We start from the raw sequence: 19,016 nt of genomic DNA on the forward strand, positions 1-19,016 counted from the left end.
AGTGCAGTCGATTCTCTAAAGTACCGCGGTCGGTCTCTTCTCCTAAGTCCTTTTGAATTCTCCTGTCCACTATCCCTTAACCCCGTGACCTTTCACTCAGAGGTCAAGGAATAGACGATAGGGTTAGAACTTAGGAGCTGATTTTTGGACTATTCGACCGTTCAGCACAAGTTACCATGGAGATCTACCCCAGTAAGAAGTGAACCAGCGTCGTAAGACAGAAAACCCAGAGTTAATCCTGAAGTTACCTCGCAACAGATGAGAAGTGAAGAGATGAAGAAAGAGAAAAATGAAATGAAAAGAAACATTAAAAGAGATCAAGGCACGATATTCTGTAAAGGGAAAGTATTTTAATGTAAAAATATGAATATCAACTTAATTAATGTTATTGGTAGAACTTGTTTAGTTATTTAGAATTGGGTCTGTTAGTACTTTTGAAATAATGTCAAAACTAGAGGGAAAGTCTTGATTAATGTTTCCAAAGTTTATGTTTGCAGCTGACATTGTAGTTTTAAGCTCAAACCAACACATATATGCTTGATGTTTTATTATTATGACCTGTGCAGAGCCCTAATGTTAAACAATGATCACGGTGCAAACCATCTGAAACATTTCCAAAAGTAGTAGATATATTCCCTTCCTCACATCCAGGATACATCAGGCTCCAACTGTGAACAGGGTTTATTCACAAAGTTCAAGCTATTCTAAGATGTTTATTCTCGTTGGTACATATGAGCTTCAGAGAGGTGGAGAAGACACTATTTCCTAGGCCTTGATTAAATATGTTGACAAAAGTGACTATCCAAAAGAGAGACTTAGTAAAGCTTTGGAGTGACGGCATGTCAGCTGAAGTGAAACAGGCTGAGGTAGAACAAAGCTCCTTTACACACAACAGTTCTTCTTCTCCCTGCTTGTTAGACACGCCTGTTCTATGGGCTCATGTGCTTGTTAGCACGGTACAAAGTCATCACAAATGGTAACAAATGGTCTTCTCCACCAGTCAGTTGTATTACTTTTACTGAAGAACTTTTTGGTTCAGGGTGTTTGCTGCCAGCCGGGACACGGCACCTGTGGGGAAGGAGAGGAAACACTGGAGTTGGCGGGTTAGAGGAACCACAGGGGTTTAAGATAAGATAAGATGAACCTTTATTAATCCCCGAGGGGAAATTCAGTTGTACAAAGCAAGGGTAAGGGTAAGCGTGAAAAAAAAACAGTACAGCAAAGATTCACACAGATCAATAAAATCTAAAATCTAAAATAAATAACATAAAATCAAGGAAATAATGATAATAATAATAAAAGACTATAAAAATAGGAGATAAATAAAAATAAGAGTAAAATAACTGTCAGCATATATACATATTTGGTCATCATCTAAGTTATAAAGTGCATAATAAGTGAAAGTGACAAGTTAACATGGGTTGTGAAAACAGTGTATATTTACGACCAGTGATTTAATTTGATTTATTTTTCATCATTAACCCCTTGTTGTGCAGCCTGATGGCTACAGGCACAAAGGACTGTCCGAGGCGCTTGGTGCCTTGTGGTTTATTCAACCAAAAACTATTTTAAACAGTTGCAATGAAGTTCTGAGCCCATAGTGTGTCCAAACTTTTTTCACCGAGGGCCACATACAGAAAAATATAAGAAGGGCAGGGCCCCTCACTAGAGGTGAGGTATATGCTAAGTTATAAGTTAGCAAAATCAATCAAATTAAGCTTGATACTTGAAAATGCTGTAAGAAACACAACAGCCTACATCACAGCTCTCCACAGGGTTTCATATTTAGTTCGCTGGCTTAAAACAGAAGCTTCAGATTTCTTATAAAAAGATTTGTTATGAAAATAAAGGATTGGGCTTTTTATATCAACTAAGATTCGTTTGAAATTGTTTCCAACTTTAATTGATTGAATATATTTGAAAAGTGGGCACACATGAATACTGTGATATATTTGTACATATATATTTAATTAGTACAATATATGACAAGGTTTTGGAATATTGCAGAACATAAGATCTTTGGCAAACGCACGTTTGTGCGTTTATCACGTTTATGATACTTTCACGTTTGTTCAGAAGGATAATCAGATGACTTCACATCACCAGCGCTAAGCTAATGACGTCTCATTTAGATACTTGTTAGCAACCGTTGTTTTTAGGAGCTTCAGACATCCACCCCAGTGGGGTATTTACTGACTTTTTTCATCTTGTAGAATAAAACGTTAAAATCTCTTCAGTTTGTGTTACCTCACGTCCTATGTCAAGCCTCTAACCAAAAACAAATTGATCTTGAGGCGAGGGAACAGGAAGGGCTAAAATGCTAACTCACTACCGGGTTTGAGGACTCATTTATGAACCAATAAATGAATGTTCTCTAAAGAAAAACTAAATCTCTTAACTAATAACCGCAACCAGGATCCCCACCTTCTGTTTTAGAAGGTTCCACTTCAGAGGCTGCATCCTCTCCTCCAGCTGCAGTGACCAGCAGTGGAACCCTCAGCACCGGGATCTGAATAAGAATACAAATGAAGTAAAGATAAGGATTATATCAGGGGAAATTCTGTTTTCCACTGCATGCACTCACACATGCACACACAGGACCTTTAGACATAGAAACAGCTGCCAGTTCTCCAGAGCCCGGAGCAGTTGGGGGTAGGGTGCCTTGCTCAAGGACACCTCGGCAGTGCCCAGGAGTTGAACTGGCACCTCTCCAGCTAACAGTCCACACTCCGTAATGTTGGTCCGATTGGGACTTGAACCATCGACCCTTCGGTTCCAAGGCCAAGTCCCTACAGACTGAGTGACTGCTGCCAGACAAGATAAAGCTAAAATACAACATACTTTACATGTCTTGCAAACACAAAACTTAACGCGAAACTAAATAAACTCTATCTACATCACAGCTTCAAACAGAAACGCCTTGAGCCTGAACAGTGGCGTTCCACAGAGTTGAGTGCTCAGCCCACTCCTTTACTCCCTCTTCACACATGACTTCATTCCTGTTCATGCCTCCCGTGCCTTCATTAAAGTGGACCTATCATGCTATATTTCAATAATATAGTGTAGGACAGGGGTCTCCAACACGTCGATCGCGAGCTACCGGTAGCTCGCGGGCAGCTTTTCAGTAGCTCGCCGCTCGATTATCGATTATAGCGTAGTAAGGTTGCTTCTTGATTTTTCGGCCACACAATAAAGTGTTTTTATTTTAGAATTGTTTCCGTCACACAAATATAAAATTGGTCCGTGACGCAGAGATCAAGGAGCAGACGTGACAGCGGCACAGCGACACCACACACGGAGCAGTCTGCTTTCTCCAGCAGCACCAGTCAGAACCAACAGCAGAATGACCGGCTCTGAATCAGGCCGTGTCGCGGCTCAGAGACACACAGGGAGGGATTTGTGTTTTTGAAAAACACTCGTTATCGTCATGTCAGGTTTTTGGTGGATTCAATCAAGTCTTGGATTGCAGAGTATGAATGTCCTCTCGCTATTTTCAGTTGATAAATACGCGTGTAAAGTTTGTGAAGGCAGGAGGAAAGCTTCCGCGATCACCGTCTCCTCTCCGTTCCTCTAAACCCCGCCCCCTCCTGAAAAATAACTACTAATAATGAGTGACAGGCTGACAGTGACCCTGATAGAAACTTTATTATTCACTTAATCACTGATTGAGAAGATGAAGCTAACTTAATCTCATACATTCATGGGACTCATGTAACAGTAAGACAGAGAATGTAAGTGTGCACCCACATGCACTATTTTTGTTTTTATAATGCTGTTGTAAATCCTCCTGTTGTCTGCTGTGTTCAGACTTAAGTCCTGTGTGTGATGCCTCATTCAGGACATTCAGTGTCCTTTCTTTAACAGAAGACCGTTGCTTGAAGCTGCAGCTAGACTGCAGAAGTATTTTTTGTTTTTGAGGATGGAAAAATGTCACACACAGATATAGGGAGGCTAGACCTACAATTGATTAATTATGGTTTATAATTTAATGTCAACACGAAGAAGAAGAAAAAGATGGCTGAACTGTTCAGTGTCAATCCTGTGGAGATGGAGATGGAGGTTATACATCTCCAAAATCATGTTCAGCTGAAGTCTCAGCAAAACTCACAACATTTCTGGAGCCTTGTACGCTCAGACAACTATAAGAACATCACCAAGCAGCACTGAACCTGTCTGCTTTATTTGGTTCTGTATACTTCCCTTTGTGAAGCAGCTTTTTCTGGCATGAATGAAATCTAAATACAGAACAAGACCGACTGATGAACATGTAAATGACTCTATTAGTGAACCTAAGTGGGTCCAGCATACACCTCTATGGTGGACTCCATGCAGCGCCATTCATCTCACTGACTGTGAAAAAGAGTGAATGCACTTATTTTACACATGTGCCATAAGATGCTTGCAAGGTGGTGATTAAGGCGATGTATTTACTATGTGGGCCATAATAAGTACTCACTATGTTGTCCATATTAATATGTGAGAAATTGTCGTTTTCTTGGACCTTGATGTGAAGTTAAGATTTAAGATAAGCTTTAGGTATTGCAATTTCACACAAAAGTAGCTTAATTCAACTGATGAGTGCTATGTGAATAAATGTAAGCGATGCGATGCAAGTAGCTCTTGGCCACTTTCATTTTTTCAAAGTAGCTCTCAGGTGGAGAAAGGTTGGAGACCCCTGGTGTAGGACCATACCTATATAAGGCATATTCATACTTTTTATTTTTCAAAATACCAAACAGATCATGCATTTTAGCCATTCCTCATTTTGCTCAATTTAACAGTCTTTGCATGGGCTGATTCTGTGAGAACAGCACCATCTACAGGCCTGGCATGTGTACTACAGCGTCTCCACCGTTTTCGAACGGCAATGTCCGTGGCTGTCTCCTCCTGATTGGTGGAGTTGGCCCAATAGCCGTAGCGCCACTTCTGTGACGTCACAGAAGTGTTCAAATCTGGATCAGTCTGTATCAGATCCGTTGCAGCCCCTTTTTTAGAGATTTGGGTATGGAGGAAAAGAGAGAGGGTTGTGTTTTCTGACACTTGGTGAGTTCCCTGACACACCGGGGACACATCTTCATGTATAAAAGACGTACAAAGGTGCATTTTGCATGATAGGTCCCCTTTAAGTTTGCAGACAACACCACAGTGTTCGGACTTATCAGTCACAGCGATGAGTCAGCCTACAGGGAGGAGGTTTAGCTTCTAACAACATGGTCTGCTGACAACAACCTTGCCCTCAACACTACCAACAAATAAAAAAAGAAATGTGTTTGGTGTATGGGTCCTTATCCTCAAGCTTCCCATTCCCATTACACATATCTTCATTCTGTGTGACTGGCGAAGCCACACAATATAGTATTCAACATACTTATCTCATCTGATCTTATTCTCCTTCTTCCGCCACAAATGTTGTCATGCTACTCGTCCGGCAGCGTTGACACGAAACACACAAAAAACACATAAAAACGTGCGGAATGACCGGGATCGGGTTGCTATGTCTTTTATAAAGAGATTCGCCTAGCCGTTTTCACGCAAATCGCAGAAAACTGCGATCATTTGCCCCATAGGCATGAACTGGAGAGCTGGTTAAGACTTAGGCTGCAGCCACACGGAGACAAAACGGGTCGTATCCGCTACAGTTCTCTATCTTATAGACCAGGGGTTTTCAAAGTGTGGGAAGGTGAGCCTCCACTCAGAGAACATAAGAACAGCCGCGCCCCCCCCTCCCAATTATTATTGCTATTATTATTATTATTATTATTGTTGTTGTTGTTGTTGTTGCTATAATGCAGGGGTATTCAATTGCATTTCAAATAGGTCCAGTGAGAGAAAATGTCATTAAATGCTCCGTTTTCGCTGTCAACCTTTCTGTTTTTTGAGCACCATTTGAAATGACTCACTGCCTGCACCGATTTGATTGGCTGAGTAGCATCACCTCCTTAAAACATTAAACAATAACTTTTTTAAACCAGTTTATTTTTATGTTTTGAACACTACATTTTTTACATTTTCAAGATCGTGGATAAATCCTTATATGCTCCCGGCAACACACTGAACATCAACTTTGCCTCCTTATTACTCTCACCCCTACTTTAGTGGGAACAATGAGTCTGCGTCTTTGATGTGCACAGGCGGGTGATGCGGGGAGCAGAGTCCTGCATCGGGTCGGGTACCCGACGGGTGACCCGCAAAAAAAGTGATTTGCGGGTGGTAATCTTTCAAACATTTTTATCCGGGTTCGGTTCTGGGTAAAACAAAGAAGATGCAGTTCCGGTCGTGGGTGTTGCATAATAAATATATTTAAATAATAATTATTTTATATTTAAAGATTCCTCAGACCTCTCCCCCGCGGGACCGCGCATAATCATAACCTCCGCAGCGCATCAATCTGCTGCTGAGCGCGCCACATTCCAAATGGCTGAGGTGAAGCTCTCTAGCGGAGAATACAGCATTGTAAATAACTCTCCCTCCAGAGCGAAACCCAGCGTCTGGAGGCTATTGGTTCCGAGATGGAGAAAATAACCAACATCCCACGCTTTTTGAGCCAAATACGTAACTGCGCGTGTTAATCATTGCATGTTTTCACTGCTCATAGGATATGCGGGTTCGGGTCGGTTTGCAGCTCTTGTGCCGACGGGTCGGGTCGGTTTGCGGAACTAATTGGCAATATGTGCGGGTGGCGGGGCGGGTTCGGTATTGCACGTTGCGGGTACGGGGCGGGTCTTGAAAATCAGACCCGAGCAGGACTCTGGCGGGGATGCAACGTAGACAGGAATACACACAGATCATCCTCTGGCTGCAGCCTTGACCGGTACTTGCTTTTGATCAAAGTCAATGCGGAACACCTGCACTCACACAGGTAGGCGGAGGTGAAGGGAATGAGCACTTTTACAGCCTTTTTGGCGAGTTGGGGGAACTCGGTCTCCACAGACAGCCAAAAGTGTGCAAGTCACACTGTACTCATCTTGTTCTCGTTATTTGTTTCTCACGCTGCGCCTCCCCTGAAGCTCTCTGGCGCCCCCCAGGGAGGCGCGCCTCACACTTTGAAAACCGCTGTTATAGACGGTTCCGCCACACGAGGCCGACAGGGAAACGCAGATAACGATAACGGGTCCCAAGGTGGGTAGATCTGCGGACGCAATGCTCTGGAGGGCCAAACGGCTCCGTGTGTACGCCCCATACGATAATTTCCTGATAACGATGACGCAATAGCCCCGCCTCCGCTGCTCACTGCTGTAGCATGGTCAGTAGCTACATGCTACAGATGTTAGTGCAGAATCTACAGCTCCTCTACCACAACCATCAGCAACAAGTGGACATGGAGAACTACATGAACTACATGTTGCTAAATCCACCACGGGGCATAAACAGAAGGGCAACCATGGCAACCATGCTCGGGGGTCTTCTTCGCTGCTTTTGGTGTATTTTGTGGCGGAAGTACAGCGCCACTTACAGGCCCGGCATATGTACTACAGCGTCTCCAGCGGGTCGAGCTGTCTCGTGTGGACGGAAGACTTTTTTGATATCGAATTCGGTTTGTTTTCGTTATCGTCTCTGTGTGGCTCCAGCCTTAGAGTGGGTGACATCACGGCTAGAAGGGAGAGGAGCTTTGAACACACCTGTCGGTCGTTAACTAAATCCACTGGTAATCTAAAGATGTTCAGAAACGATGCGGGAATGTGCTACAAGAATCCAAAAATGTAATAGATACACAGTTCAAATAGTCCGCTAAAATTGAGCTCAAATTAATGGATATTCTTTGTTGTACCTTAACAATACAGCTAATGCTATTAATACTTACTCAGCGGGGGTAATCTTAGCATCGGGACGCACACCCAAGTGTTTTAGTTATGTCTTACGATAGTGCTTGTATTTATGCTCACACTTTGTACGAATGAGGTTCACCACACGTTCTACATCCATAGAGCTGTTTAAATATTTGCAACTTTAAGCACTTGGAGCGCCCACACAAACTAACGGTGCGCTCTCAAAACAGCAGCTTGGTGACGTGCTTTCTCTTGAGGCATGCACTCAGTCCTCGTTGTAAATGATTGGAAGAGATGCTGGCACTTGTCTGTGGAGACACTTATTTATACCTGTTTGTCGATGCACCTGAACTGCCAGGTCCAGCGTGTGTTGTAGAGGAAAGGTCGGAGGTCAAAGCGGTTGTCGTCGGGGCTGTAGCTCTCTGCATGGTAGGACGGCGTCACTGTGGTCATCTTGTGGCGGTTCATCGAGTACATCCGGAAGAAGTGCTTCACCTTCTGGGCCACCTGAAGAAGGTGACAGTCCATTGATGTTGATGAGGCTAAATATCTGTATTATTATTAGTGTATGGCTGCAGAGGTTTCTCACACCTTTAAAGCTCCGACACCATCAAGCTAAGTTTAACTCCAGCAGCTAAAGTCATGAGCTCTCAACTGTGTTATTTAGGCTGAGCATCTCTAATCAGTAGTATTATTATAATCAATCTTTATTATTAAGTTATCATACCGCAAGATTAAGAGTTATCAAACATTGTCGGGTTGATTCATGTGTAGCTGTTATTAATACATTTTTCTATAAATATAGTAGTAATATAGTAATATAATAGTAATATAGTAATATTTTTACAAATGTGAGATAAAATCCTAAACTTTTCCTAAAAAGTTATAAATCGCATTGTATTATCTGATCCTATTGTAGAACTAGCATCGTTTGAATGTAGTGTTGTTGCTACAACTATTCCAGTTTATTCTAAATAATTGAAATGGTTATAACAACAAAGTTCAAAAGGGCGCAGACATGGCCCCCCCACCGGGCCTGAAGTTGTCTGCTGTTCTTTAATATGTCTGAATTTATAAAAAATAAATAAAAGGCACAACACAGAAAAATGTCCCGCACTGTGACGTATTGACTGACCTCTGTGGGTGAGAGCACGTCCTTCCACGTGTGGATGAGTTTACAGAACATACTGAAGGGGCCACACTTAGAGATCTTCCTCAGCCGTCCAATCACAGACAACTCTGAGTAGGTCATCCCCATGTCTGCCTGGGGGTGTTCGGGGAGAGATGGATGAAACATGTATATGTGGCTGCTTATGGAGATCAACATCTGCTGTTACAGATTCTAAGTGGCTTGAATCTTTCAAATATACTTATTTGTATTTTACAGAATTAAAAACAAAATGACTTTTCCTACTCATCTTTCCTTTCATAAAAGTGAACAAATGGAATACACTACTTCCTTCTCCTCCAGCTCTGTTTGTAAAACTTCAGTTAGCCTAGAGTCCAATCATTATAAACATGTTTCAATGATTTGCCTCTAAAGTCTTTTTTCTTCCCTAATTGACTAATATGTGAAGTATAATTTGTAACAGCTATTCACCAGCTGACCTGCAGTATTGGAAGTTTGGTTCTTTTATTATAAAGATCTATAGAAATGTCGTTGCCGTTCTGACCTCATCTGTCTGCGACACCTGGCCGCCTGTCAGAGGCTCCAGCTCGGCGGTGGGCGGAGCAGCCAGGATGCTGCAGAGGAAACACACAGCAAACCTCAACATTCAAACATGTACTTCAAATAAACATTGTGGATACATGTGCTGCAGTTTGTTCTTGGTAACACATGTGTCACTATCATCATCATCATCATCCGGCATGGAATATCGTTCCATTGCTGTGCTGATGACACACAGCTCTACTTCGGAGCCAAGCCAACCCCCTCTGCACCTCTGCCTTCATCCACAATAACCACATGTGTGGATGAAGCACACCTTCCTCCAGCTAAACAGCTCCAAGACTGAAGCCATTCTCGTTGGCTCTCCACACCAGGTCCGTTCATCCGCCATCACCAGCATCACCTTCTCCGGTCAGAACATTCCACTCTCATCAACGGTTACCAATCTGACCTTTGAGGCCCACATCAAACAAACATGCAAGTCCTCCTTCTACCACCTGAGAAATATCGCTAAACTCCGCCCCACACTCAGTCTGCCAGATGCTGAAAAGCTTGTCCACGCCTTTGTCTCCTCCAGGCTGGACTACCGTAACGCACTTCTCATCGGGATTCCTAGCAAGAACATCCAGAAGCTGCAATACATCCAGAACAGCGCTGCTAGGATCCTGAGGAGAGTGCGGACGTACGAACACATCACACCCATCCTCAAATCACTGCACTGGCTCCCGGTCGACCTCAGGATTGACTACAACATCACCCTCTTCACTCATCAGTGCATACATGGAAATGCTCCCTCACCCCACAAACCTCCTCCTTCCCCCCAGGACCAAACTGAAAACCATGGGAGACCGAGCCTTCTGCTCCGCTGCTCCGAGACTGTGGAGGGCCCTCCCTAACCAGCTGAGGACACCACAGACTGTGGAGGGCCCTCCCAAACCAGCTGAGGACACCACAGACTGTGGAGGGCCCTCCCAAACCAGCTGAGGACACCACAGACTGTGGAGTGCCCTCCCTAACCAGCTGAGGACACCACAGACTGTGGAGTGCCCTCCCAAACCAGCTGAGGACACCACAGACTGTGGAGTGCCCTCCCTAACCAGCTGAGGACACCACAGACTGTGGAGGGCCCTCCCTAACCAGCTGAGGACACCACAGACTGTGGAGGGCCCTCCCAAACCAGCTGAGGACACCACAGACTGTGGAGGGCCCTCCCTAACCAGCTGAGGACACCACAGACTGTGGAGTGCCCTCCCTAACCAGCTGAGGACACCACAGACTGTGGAGTGCCCTCCCAAACCAGCTGAGGACACCACAGACTGTGGAGTGCCCTCCCTAACCAGCTGAGGACACCACAGACTGTGGAGTGCCCTCCCAAACCAGCTGAGGACACCACAGACTGTGGAGTGCCCTCCCTAACCAGCTGAGGACACCACAGACTGTGGAGTGCCCTCCCTAACCAGCTGAGGACACCACAGACTGTGGAGTGCCCTCCCAAACCAGCTGAGGACACCACAGACTGTGGAGTGCCCTCCCAAACCAGCTGAGGACACCACAGACTGTGGAGTGCCCTCCCTAACCAGCTGAGGACACCACAGACTGTGGAGTGCCCTCCCTAACCAGCTGAGGACACCACAGACTGTGGAGTGCCCTCCCAAACCAGCTGAGGACACCACAGACTGTGGATGCCCTCCCTAACCAGCTGAGGACACCACAGACTGTGGAGTGCCCTCCCAAACCAGCTGAGGACACCACAGACTGTGGAGTTCCCTCCCAAACCAGCTGAGGACACCACAGACTGTGGAGTGCCCTCCCTAACCAGCTGAGGACACCACAGACTGTGGAGTGCCCTCCCAAACCAGCTGAGGACACCACAGACTGTGGAGTGCCCTCCCAAACCAGCTGAGGACACCACAGACTGTGGAGTGCCCTCCCAAACCAGCTGAGGACACCACAGACTGTGGAGGGCCCTCCCAAACCAGCTGAGGACACCACAGACTGTGGAGGGCCCTCCCAAACCAGCTGAGGACACCACAGACTGTGGAGTGCCCTCCCTAACCAGCTGAGGACACCACAGACTGTGGAGTGCCCTCCCAAACCAGCTGAGGACACCACAGACTGTGGAGTGCCCTCCCAAACCAGCTGAGGACACCACAGACTGTGGAGGGCCCTCCCAAACCAGCTGAGGACACCACAGACTGTGGAGTGCCCTCCCAAACCAGCTGAGGACACCACAGACTGTGGAGTGCCCTCCCAAACCAGCTGAGGACACCACAGACTGTGGAGTGCCCTCCCAAACCAGCTGAGGACACCACAGACTGTGGAGTGCCCTCCCAAACCAGCTGAGGACACCACAGACTGTGGAGTGCCCTCCCTAACCAGCTGAGGACACCACAGACTGTGGAGTGCCCTCCCAAACCAGCTGAGGACACCACAGACGGTGGATGCTTTACAAAAGGCCTTAAACCCCCACATGTTGCCATGCCGGCATAAATGTCACTGCTTTTATTCTGTTGTTTTAATTGTTTTAATTGTTTTGTTTCACCCTTTTTACTCTGTAGCACTTTGAGTTTTGTTTACGCGAATGAAAAGTGTGCTAATAAATAAGCTTGATTATTAGTATTATTATCTAAAAGTAAAAGATAACAAACAAATGATGTGTTATATACAGTGGAGGAAATAAGTATTTGATTCCTTGCAGATTGTGTAAGTCTGCCCACTTACAAAGAAATGAACAGTCTATCGTTTTCATGGTAGGTTTATCTGAACAGTGCTGAAGAACTGTGGAGAGGAAGCTCGCTGTGGAGCCACAGAGTCACACCACGCACCAAGTCAGCTTTTAGTTCAATATATTCCAGCAACAAACACTTCTGCTTTGACTCAACTCTGCAGCAGACCTCCAGACACAGCTATATCACTCTTCTGCAGTTACAATACCTAACCCCAAACTGCTCCAGCAGGCATGTCTGCTATGGATACATGTCAACTGAATGACATGACACAGCAGTGCAAAGAGACACTACAAAGAAAAGGTAGAGTCTGACTTCAGAGGCTCTGACATGTGGGCGGGACTAAGGAGAGTGACTGACTACAAAGGAGCAGCGGACTCGGTGTGTGCGCATCTCTCTCCCAGATGAGCTGAACACTGTTCATGCACGTGTTGAGAGCAGGCTGTGGAGGCACGGAAGGACCAGGAGCCCTGCCCTCTTGTTTTAGACAGGGAAGGACCAGGAGCCCTGCCCTCTTGTTTTAGACAGGGAAGGACCAGGAGCCCTGCCCTCTTGTTATAGACAGGGCAGGACCAGGAGCCCTGCCCTCTTGTTTTAGACACGGAAGGACCAGGAGCCCTGCCCTCTTGTTTTAGACACGGAAGGACCAGGAGCCCTGCCCTCTTGTTTTAGACAGGGAAGGACCAGGAGCCCTGCCCTCTTGTTTTAGACAGGGAAGGACCAGGAGCCCTGCCCTCTTGTTTTAGACAGGGAAGGACCAGGAGCCCTGCCCTCTTGTTTTAGACAGGGAAGGACCAGGAGCCCTGCCCTCTTGTTTTAGACAGGGAAGGACCAGGAGCCCTGCCCTCTTGTTTTAGACAGGGAAGGACCAGGAGCCCTGCCCTCTTGTTTTAGACACGGAAGGACCAGGAGCCCTGCCCTCTTGTTTTAGACAGGGAAGGACCAGGAGCCCTGCCCTCTTGTTTTAGACACGGAAGGACCAGGAGCCCTGCCCTCTTGTTTTAGACAGGGAAGGACCAGGAGCCCTGCCCTCTTGTTTTAGACAGGGAAGGACCAGGAGCCCTGCCCTCTTGTTTTAGACAGGGAAGGACCAGGAGCCCTGCCCTCTTGTTTTAGACAGGGAAGGACCAGGAGCCCTGCCCTCTTGTTTTAGACACGGAAGGACCAGGAGCCCTGCCCTCTTGTTATAGACAGGGAAGGACCAGGAGCCCTGCCCTCTTGTTATAGACAGGGAAGGACCAGGAGCCCTGCCCTCTTGTTTTAGACAGGGAAGGACCAGGAGCCCTGCCCTCTTGTTTTAGACACGGAAGGACCAGGAGCCCTGCCCTCTTGTTTTAGACAGGGAAGGACCAGGAGCCCTGCCCTCTTGTTTTAGACAGGGAAGGACCAGGAGCCCTGCCCTCTTGTTTTAGACAGGGAAGGACCAGGAGCCCTGCCTTCTTGTTTTAGACAGGGAAGGACCAGGAGCCCTGCCTTCTTGTTTTAGACACGGAAGGACCAGGAGCCCTGCCCTCTTGTTTTAGACAGGGAAGGACCAGGAGCCCTGCCCTCTTGTTTTAGACAGGGAAGGACCAGGAGCCCTGCCCTCTTGTTTTAGACAGGGAAGGACCAGGAGCCCTGCCCTCTTGTTTTAGACAGGGAAGGACCAGGAGCCCTGCCCTCTTGTTTTAGACAGGGAAGGACCAGGAGCCCTGCCCTCTTGTTATAGACAGGGAAGGACCAGGAGCCCTGCCCTCTTGTTTTAGACAGGGAAGGACCAGGAGCCCTGCCCTCTTGTTTTAGACAGGGAAGGACCAGGAGCCCTGCCCTCTTGTTTTAGACAGGGAAGGACCAGGAGCCCTGCCCTCTTGTTTTAGACAGGGAAGGACCAGGAGCCCTGCCCTCTTGTTTTAGACAGGGAAGGACCAGGAGCCCTGCCCTCTTGTTTTAGACAGGGCAGGACCAGGAGCCCTGCCCTCTTGTTTTAGACAGGGAAGGACCAGGAGCCCTGCCCTCTTGTTATAGACAGGGCAGGACCAGGAGCCCTGCCCTCTTGTTTTAGACAGGGAAGGACCAGGAGCCCTGCCCTCTTGTTATAGACAGGGAAGGACCAGGAGCCCTGCCCTCTTGTTATAGACAGGGAAGGACCAGGAGCCCTGCCCTCTTGTTTTAGACAGGGAAGGACCAGGAGCCCTGCCCTCTTGTTTTAGACAGGGAAGGACCAGGAGCCCTGCCCTCTTGTTTTAGACAGGGAAGGACCAGGAGCCCTGCCCTCTTGTTTTAGACAGGGAAGGACCAGGAGCCCTGCCTTCTTGTTTTAGACAGGGAAGGACCAGGAGCCCTGCCCTCTTGTTTTAGACAGGGAAGGACCAGGAGCCCTGCCTTCTTGTTTTAGACAGGGAAGGACCAGGAGCCCTGCCCTCTTGTTATAGACAGGGCAGGACCAGGAGCCCTGCCCTCTTGTTTTAGACAGGGAAGGACCAGGAGCCCTGCCCTCTTGTTATAGACAGGGAAGGACCAGGAGCCCTGCCCTCTTGTTATAGACAGGGAAGGACCAGGAGCCCTGCCCTCTTGTTTTAGACAGGGAAGGACCAGGAGCCCTGCCCTCTTGTTATAGACAGGGAAGGACCAGGAGCCCTGCCCTCTTGTTTTAGACAGGGAAGGACCAGGAGCCCTGCCCTCTTGTTATAGACAGGGAAGGACCAGGAGCCCTGCCCTCTTGTTTTAGACAGGGAAGGACCAGGAGCCCTGCCCTCTTGTTTTAGACAGGGAAGGACCAGGAGCCCTGCCCTCTTGTTTTAGACAGGGAAGGACCAGGAGCCCTGCCCTCTTGTTTTAGACAGGGAAGGACCAGGAGCCCTGCCCTCTTGTTTTAGACAGGGAAGGACCAGGAGCCCTGCCCTCTTGTTTTAGACAGGGCAGACGTGTGCAAATCCTTTAAAAGGGTTGACCCACACAGGCTCCTGGACCTGATGGCGTGTTCTCAGGGTGTGTGCAGGTCAGCTGGCAGAGGTGTTCACAGACATCTCCAACAGGCCCCGGCTGCAGTCTGTCGTCCCCACGTGCTTCAAACACTCCATCGTTCCTGTCCCCAAAAAGTCTAAAATCACCAGCCTCAACGACTACCGCCGAGTAGCACCCACCTCCATCATCATGAAGTGCTTTGAGCGGTTAGTCAAAACCTTCATCCCCTCCTCCCTCCCTGGCTCTCTGGACCCCCTGCAGTCTGCCTGCAGAGCAAACAGGTCCACAGACGAGCGGATCCCGTCTGGCTGCATCACGGCCTGGTACGGCAGTTGCACCGCCCTCAACCGCAAGACTCTACAGGACGGAGCTGCCATCCATGGAGGACCTCTGATCCCAGCGGCTCAGGAAGAAAGCCCTCAGGATTATCAAAGACCCCCATCACCCCAGCAACAAACTGTTCTGTCTGGCGTTACCATATCGTCGTTGTGAATATGATATGACAATACATCTTGAATCTAATGTCAAATCTTGGCAACACCATTACGTTTCTCAAGCTGGTGTTTTAACATATTCCCCATACATCCTGGAGGTACCTTTACGTGTACATCTGAAGTGCTTAGTGAACGGTTAGCCTATTAACCCCTCCCTATGTTAGGTGTGTGTGTGTGTGTGTGTGTGTGTGTGTGTGTGTGTGTGTGTGTGTGTGTGTGTGTGTGTGTGTGTGTGTGTGTGTGTGTGTGTGTTTTCAATGCTAACAGCTTACCCTCTGAGGGCGGGGAGATGGAAGTGCTCTACACAGAACAGAAGGAAGCTCTTCAGGTCCGTCTTGCTGATGCCTCCGATGGGGTTGATGTCAGCGCTGGAGCAGTCATACTTCGTGAAGTAGCCTGTCAGACTGAGCAGGAAGAGTTATTCAGGAGAGACATTTGGCTGTGATATTTCTCTACAAAACAAAAGAACATTTATCTTTGGCTTTAGCTAGGCTCACATGGTTTCATTAGTACTGTTTAGCAAATGAACAGTTCTGATGTAAAGCCTCCTAACCCCAAATACTAACGTCTGTTAGCAGAAAGCTAACAGAAAAGCACGGGGGGGGGGTCTGTTGTTTTAGGTACGTTAATGACATGACAGGGCCGGTTTAGGAGGATAAACCTTCAAACTCAGACTTTAAAACACTGCATGTTTATTTATAACTGAAACAGGTTTTTGCATGTTATCACTGCAATCACTTAACCTCCCCATGATGATGTGAGGCTATGAAACATTTACCAAGTAAGCTACCAGGATGTGTGTTTGCCTGTATGTGTTTAAATATTGGTTGCTGAGCATACATTTTCCCTGAAGCATTGATCAAATAAGAAATTCAAAGATGACCTGTTGCATGGCAAACACTGTAGCATGTGTACAATCTGAATCTGAGTCATGTCAGATTTTGCGATGGTGAATCATACAGTTACTATGTAAAAAGAAGAGAAACTTCCTTCGCTTGTATTATTATAATAATATAATGTATTATTACTATTGTTATTTGTTGTGCCCAGGGGGGCGCAGAGGCATGACAGGGGGGGGCCCGAGAGACCAGGAGGAAAAAAAATCATTAAAAAAATTAAAAATCATAAAATAAATAAATAATCATAATTTGAAAAGTTATTGATTCGAAAATAATATGATACAGTACAGTACTATTACGTCTGGGTCTCTGTGTTTCATTAAAGCTCGGCTCTATGTGTGTGTGGAACGAGCCATTTTGTGTGCGTGCGCGAGCGAGAGAGAGCGCGCCGGTACTGGAGATCGTTGTTGTTAGCTTCTGGTGCTAGCGAGCTACGCTAACGGATATAAGGAGTTTTTTCAACAACAAGCTGGAGGAGAGTCCTGTCCTGTCAGACTGAGAGACTCAGTGAACTAAAGGACTCTCAGGGTTATCTCAGTGGGTCTCAAACGGTTTGGTCACCATTAATGTAAACAATTATTTCCGAGGCACACGTTTATATGATCATTAAAGTTATAAAGAAATAAGAGAATAAATGAAAAACAGCTATGAAATACTATATGACAGTAAAACAAGAATAAAGTTTAAAAGGGTGATTTGTAAAATATCCATAAAGAAAAAGTAAATCTGTGTTTCATCTGGGTGTTGAGAGAGGTATCCATATGCTCTTCATGTTGCTCTCAAAGTGCACCAGATTGATGCATTTAACTTCAATATTTAAAAATAAATCTTCCCGGGGAAACATGCCCCCGGACCCCCCTATGTTAGGGCCACTCCCCAAAAATAGCACTTTACCCCTGCTTACACCTATATGCCGTGAGCTGATTATCGAGCCTTCATTGTAACAGTCGCGGGTACGTTGTGTATATGCGTGGGGATTGTTGCAGTAGAACATTCCACTGTAGCGCCCGGTACATTAATGGGAAACCCTAAATGTTTGAGCACCCTCTATGAAACGTCAAGCTACCCCACAGCACCCCCAAAAGAAATCTCTGGCGCCGCCACTGAGGCTGCGGCCACACGAGGACGAAAACGGCTAAACGCATAGGATTAACGCAAACACAATCGCAAACAAGATTCCGTCCACACGCAATAGTTATCCGGATAGTGTCTGCCCACACGAGACCGCTCCGTTTAGCTCCAACCGCTGGAGAAGCTGCAGTACATATGCAGGAGCCTGTACGTGGCGCTGTAACTTCCTCCACAAAAGCAGCGAAGAAGCATGGTTGTCATGGTTGCCCTTCTGTTTATTCTCCGTGGTGGGGGCCGAGGGAACCGGGCAGAGTTTTTCGCCAGTCAACGTGTATTAAAGTTTAAATCTTCCGGACAAAATGATAAAAGTGCCGGTCAAAGGTCTTCTTTGTTATTTATTGAGCTTTAAAACAAATGAATAACGACTCTATATAATATAAGAATAAAATACACGGAGCCTCTCTTTTTCCTCCCTCTCTTCGGACAGCGCCAGTGTCTGTCTCATGCAGCAGCTCATCCAGTAATGAGTGACCCGGCCGACAGTAAAAATAAACTAGTTTAGGGAGTTTGAGAGGTAATTAAAATAGCTAAGGGTGATGATCTGACTTGAAGTGTGTGTTTTGCTGCAGCGGGAGGAGCTGCAGGTGAGCAGAGCTGCGTGTCTCCGTCCTGTCAGATTAGACTTCACTCGCGTTTAGGTCCATATCGAGAGAAAGATAAATAATCTGAATTCAGGGTGCAGTTTACTTTGACGCGGGGGTGAGCAGCAGAGGTGGGGAGAGGCGGGGCTATTGCCTCATCATTATTGCTGTAGATGTTGCACAAACAACTGTAGCATGGTCAATAGCGTCCGGAGCACGATAGCAACTCTGCGATCCGCCATTGTTGTTGTTGTTGGTGGTGGCGAAACACTTCAGCAATGGCGCGGGGTAAGCGGAGGTGAGCAGAAGAGGTGGGGAGAGGCGGGGCTATTGCGCAATCACTATCAGTGATCTGAAAATGTTCGGATAGGGCGTACACACGGAGCCGTTTGACCCCCCAGAGAGTTGCTATGCCTTTCTATCCACCTTGGGACCCGTTATCGTTTCCTCAGTCGTTTAGTGCCGTATTCGGTCGTCCTCGTGTGGCCGAACGGTCTATATGACACTAAACAGTAACGCAAACGACCGAATTCGTCCTCGTGTGGCCGCAGCCTGAGCCTGACTATTTGTGTTGGGGGGGGGCCGACTTTTTTTTTTCTCCAAAGGGGGGGCCTGACAGAAAAAGTTTCAGAACCACTGCCTTAACCAATAAAAAAACACTCACGGACCACCTAACTCCACACATATCCAAAAACAATAGGCCTGCTTCCAACAGTACATAACAGTAAAACTATGGTTGCAGGCCCAAGTTTAACTCTCTGAGGTCTAAGCCATTTTTTTAGTTAGACTTGCGTGGGATTTTGAGGT

The 19,016-nt window shown here is 46.9% G+C and overlaps 1 protein-coding gene across 3 annotated transcripts in view; it reads right to left on the bottom strand.

Moving 5' to 3' along the window:
* Positions 1–330: 330 nt before the first annotated feature.
* Positions 331–19,016, bottom strand: part of nadsyn1 (NAD synthetase 1) — a 60,851-nt gene continuing 42,165 nt past the window's right edge. For 2 of the 3 annotated variants that reach the window (XM_034079590.1, XM_034079578.1), the window contains 6 exons: positions 15,871–16,002; positions 9,440–9,509; positions 8,902–9,030; positions 8,097–8,273; positions 2,425–2,509; positions 331–1,068 (listed from right to left, as the gene is read on the bottom strand). In XM_034079590.1, the coding sequence (XP_033935481.1) occupies positions 1,016–1,068; positions 2,425–2,509; positions 8,097–8,273; positions 8,902–9,030; positions 9,440–9,509; positions 15,871–16,002 (646 nt within the window). In that variant the 3' untranslated portion in view covers positions 331–1,015. Of the gene's footprint in view, positions 1,069–2,424; positions 2,510–8,090; positions 8,274–8,901; positions 9,031–9,439; positions 9,510–15,870; positions 16,003–19,016 lie in introns of those variants that run through there. The other variant, XM_034079582.1, reaches the window with a different exon arrangement.

This window comes from Pseudochaenichthys georgianus, chromosome 3 (genome assembly GCF_902827115.2).
Source record: "Pseudochaenichthys georgianus chromosome 3, fPseGeo1.2, whole genome shotgun sequence".
NCBI classification, from domain to species: Eukaryota; Metazoa; Chordata; class Actinopteri; order Perciformes; family Channichthyidae; genus Pseudochaenichthys; species Pseudochaenichthys georgianus.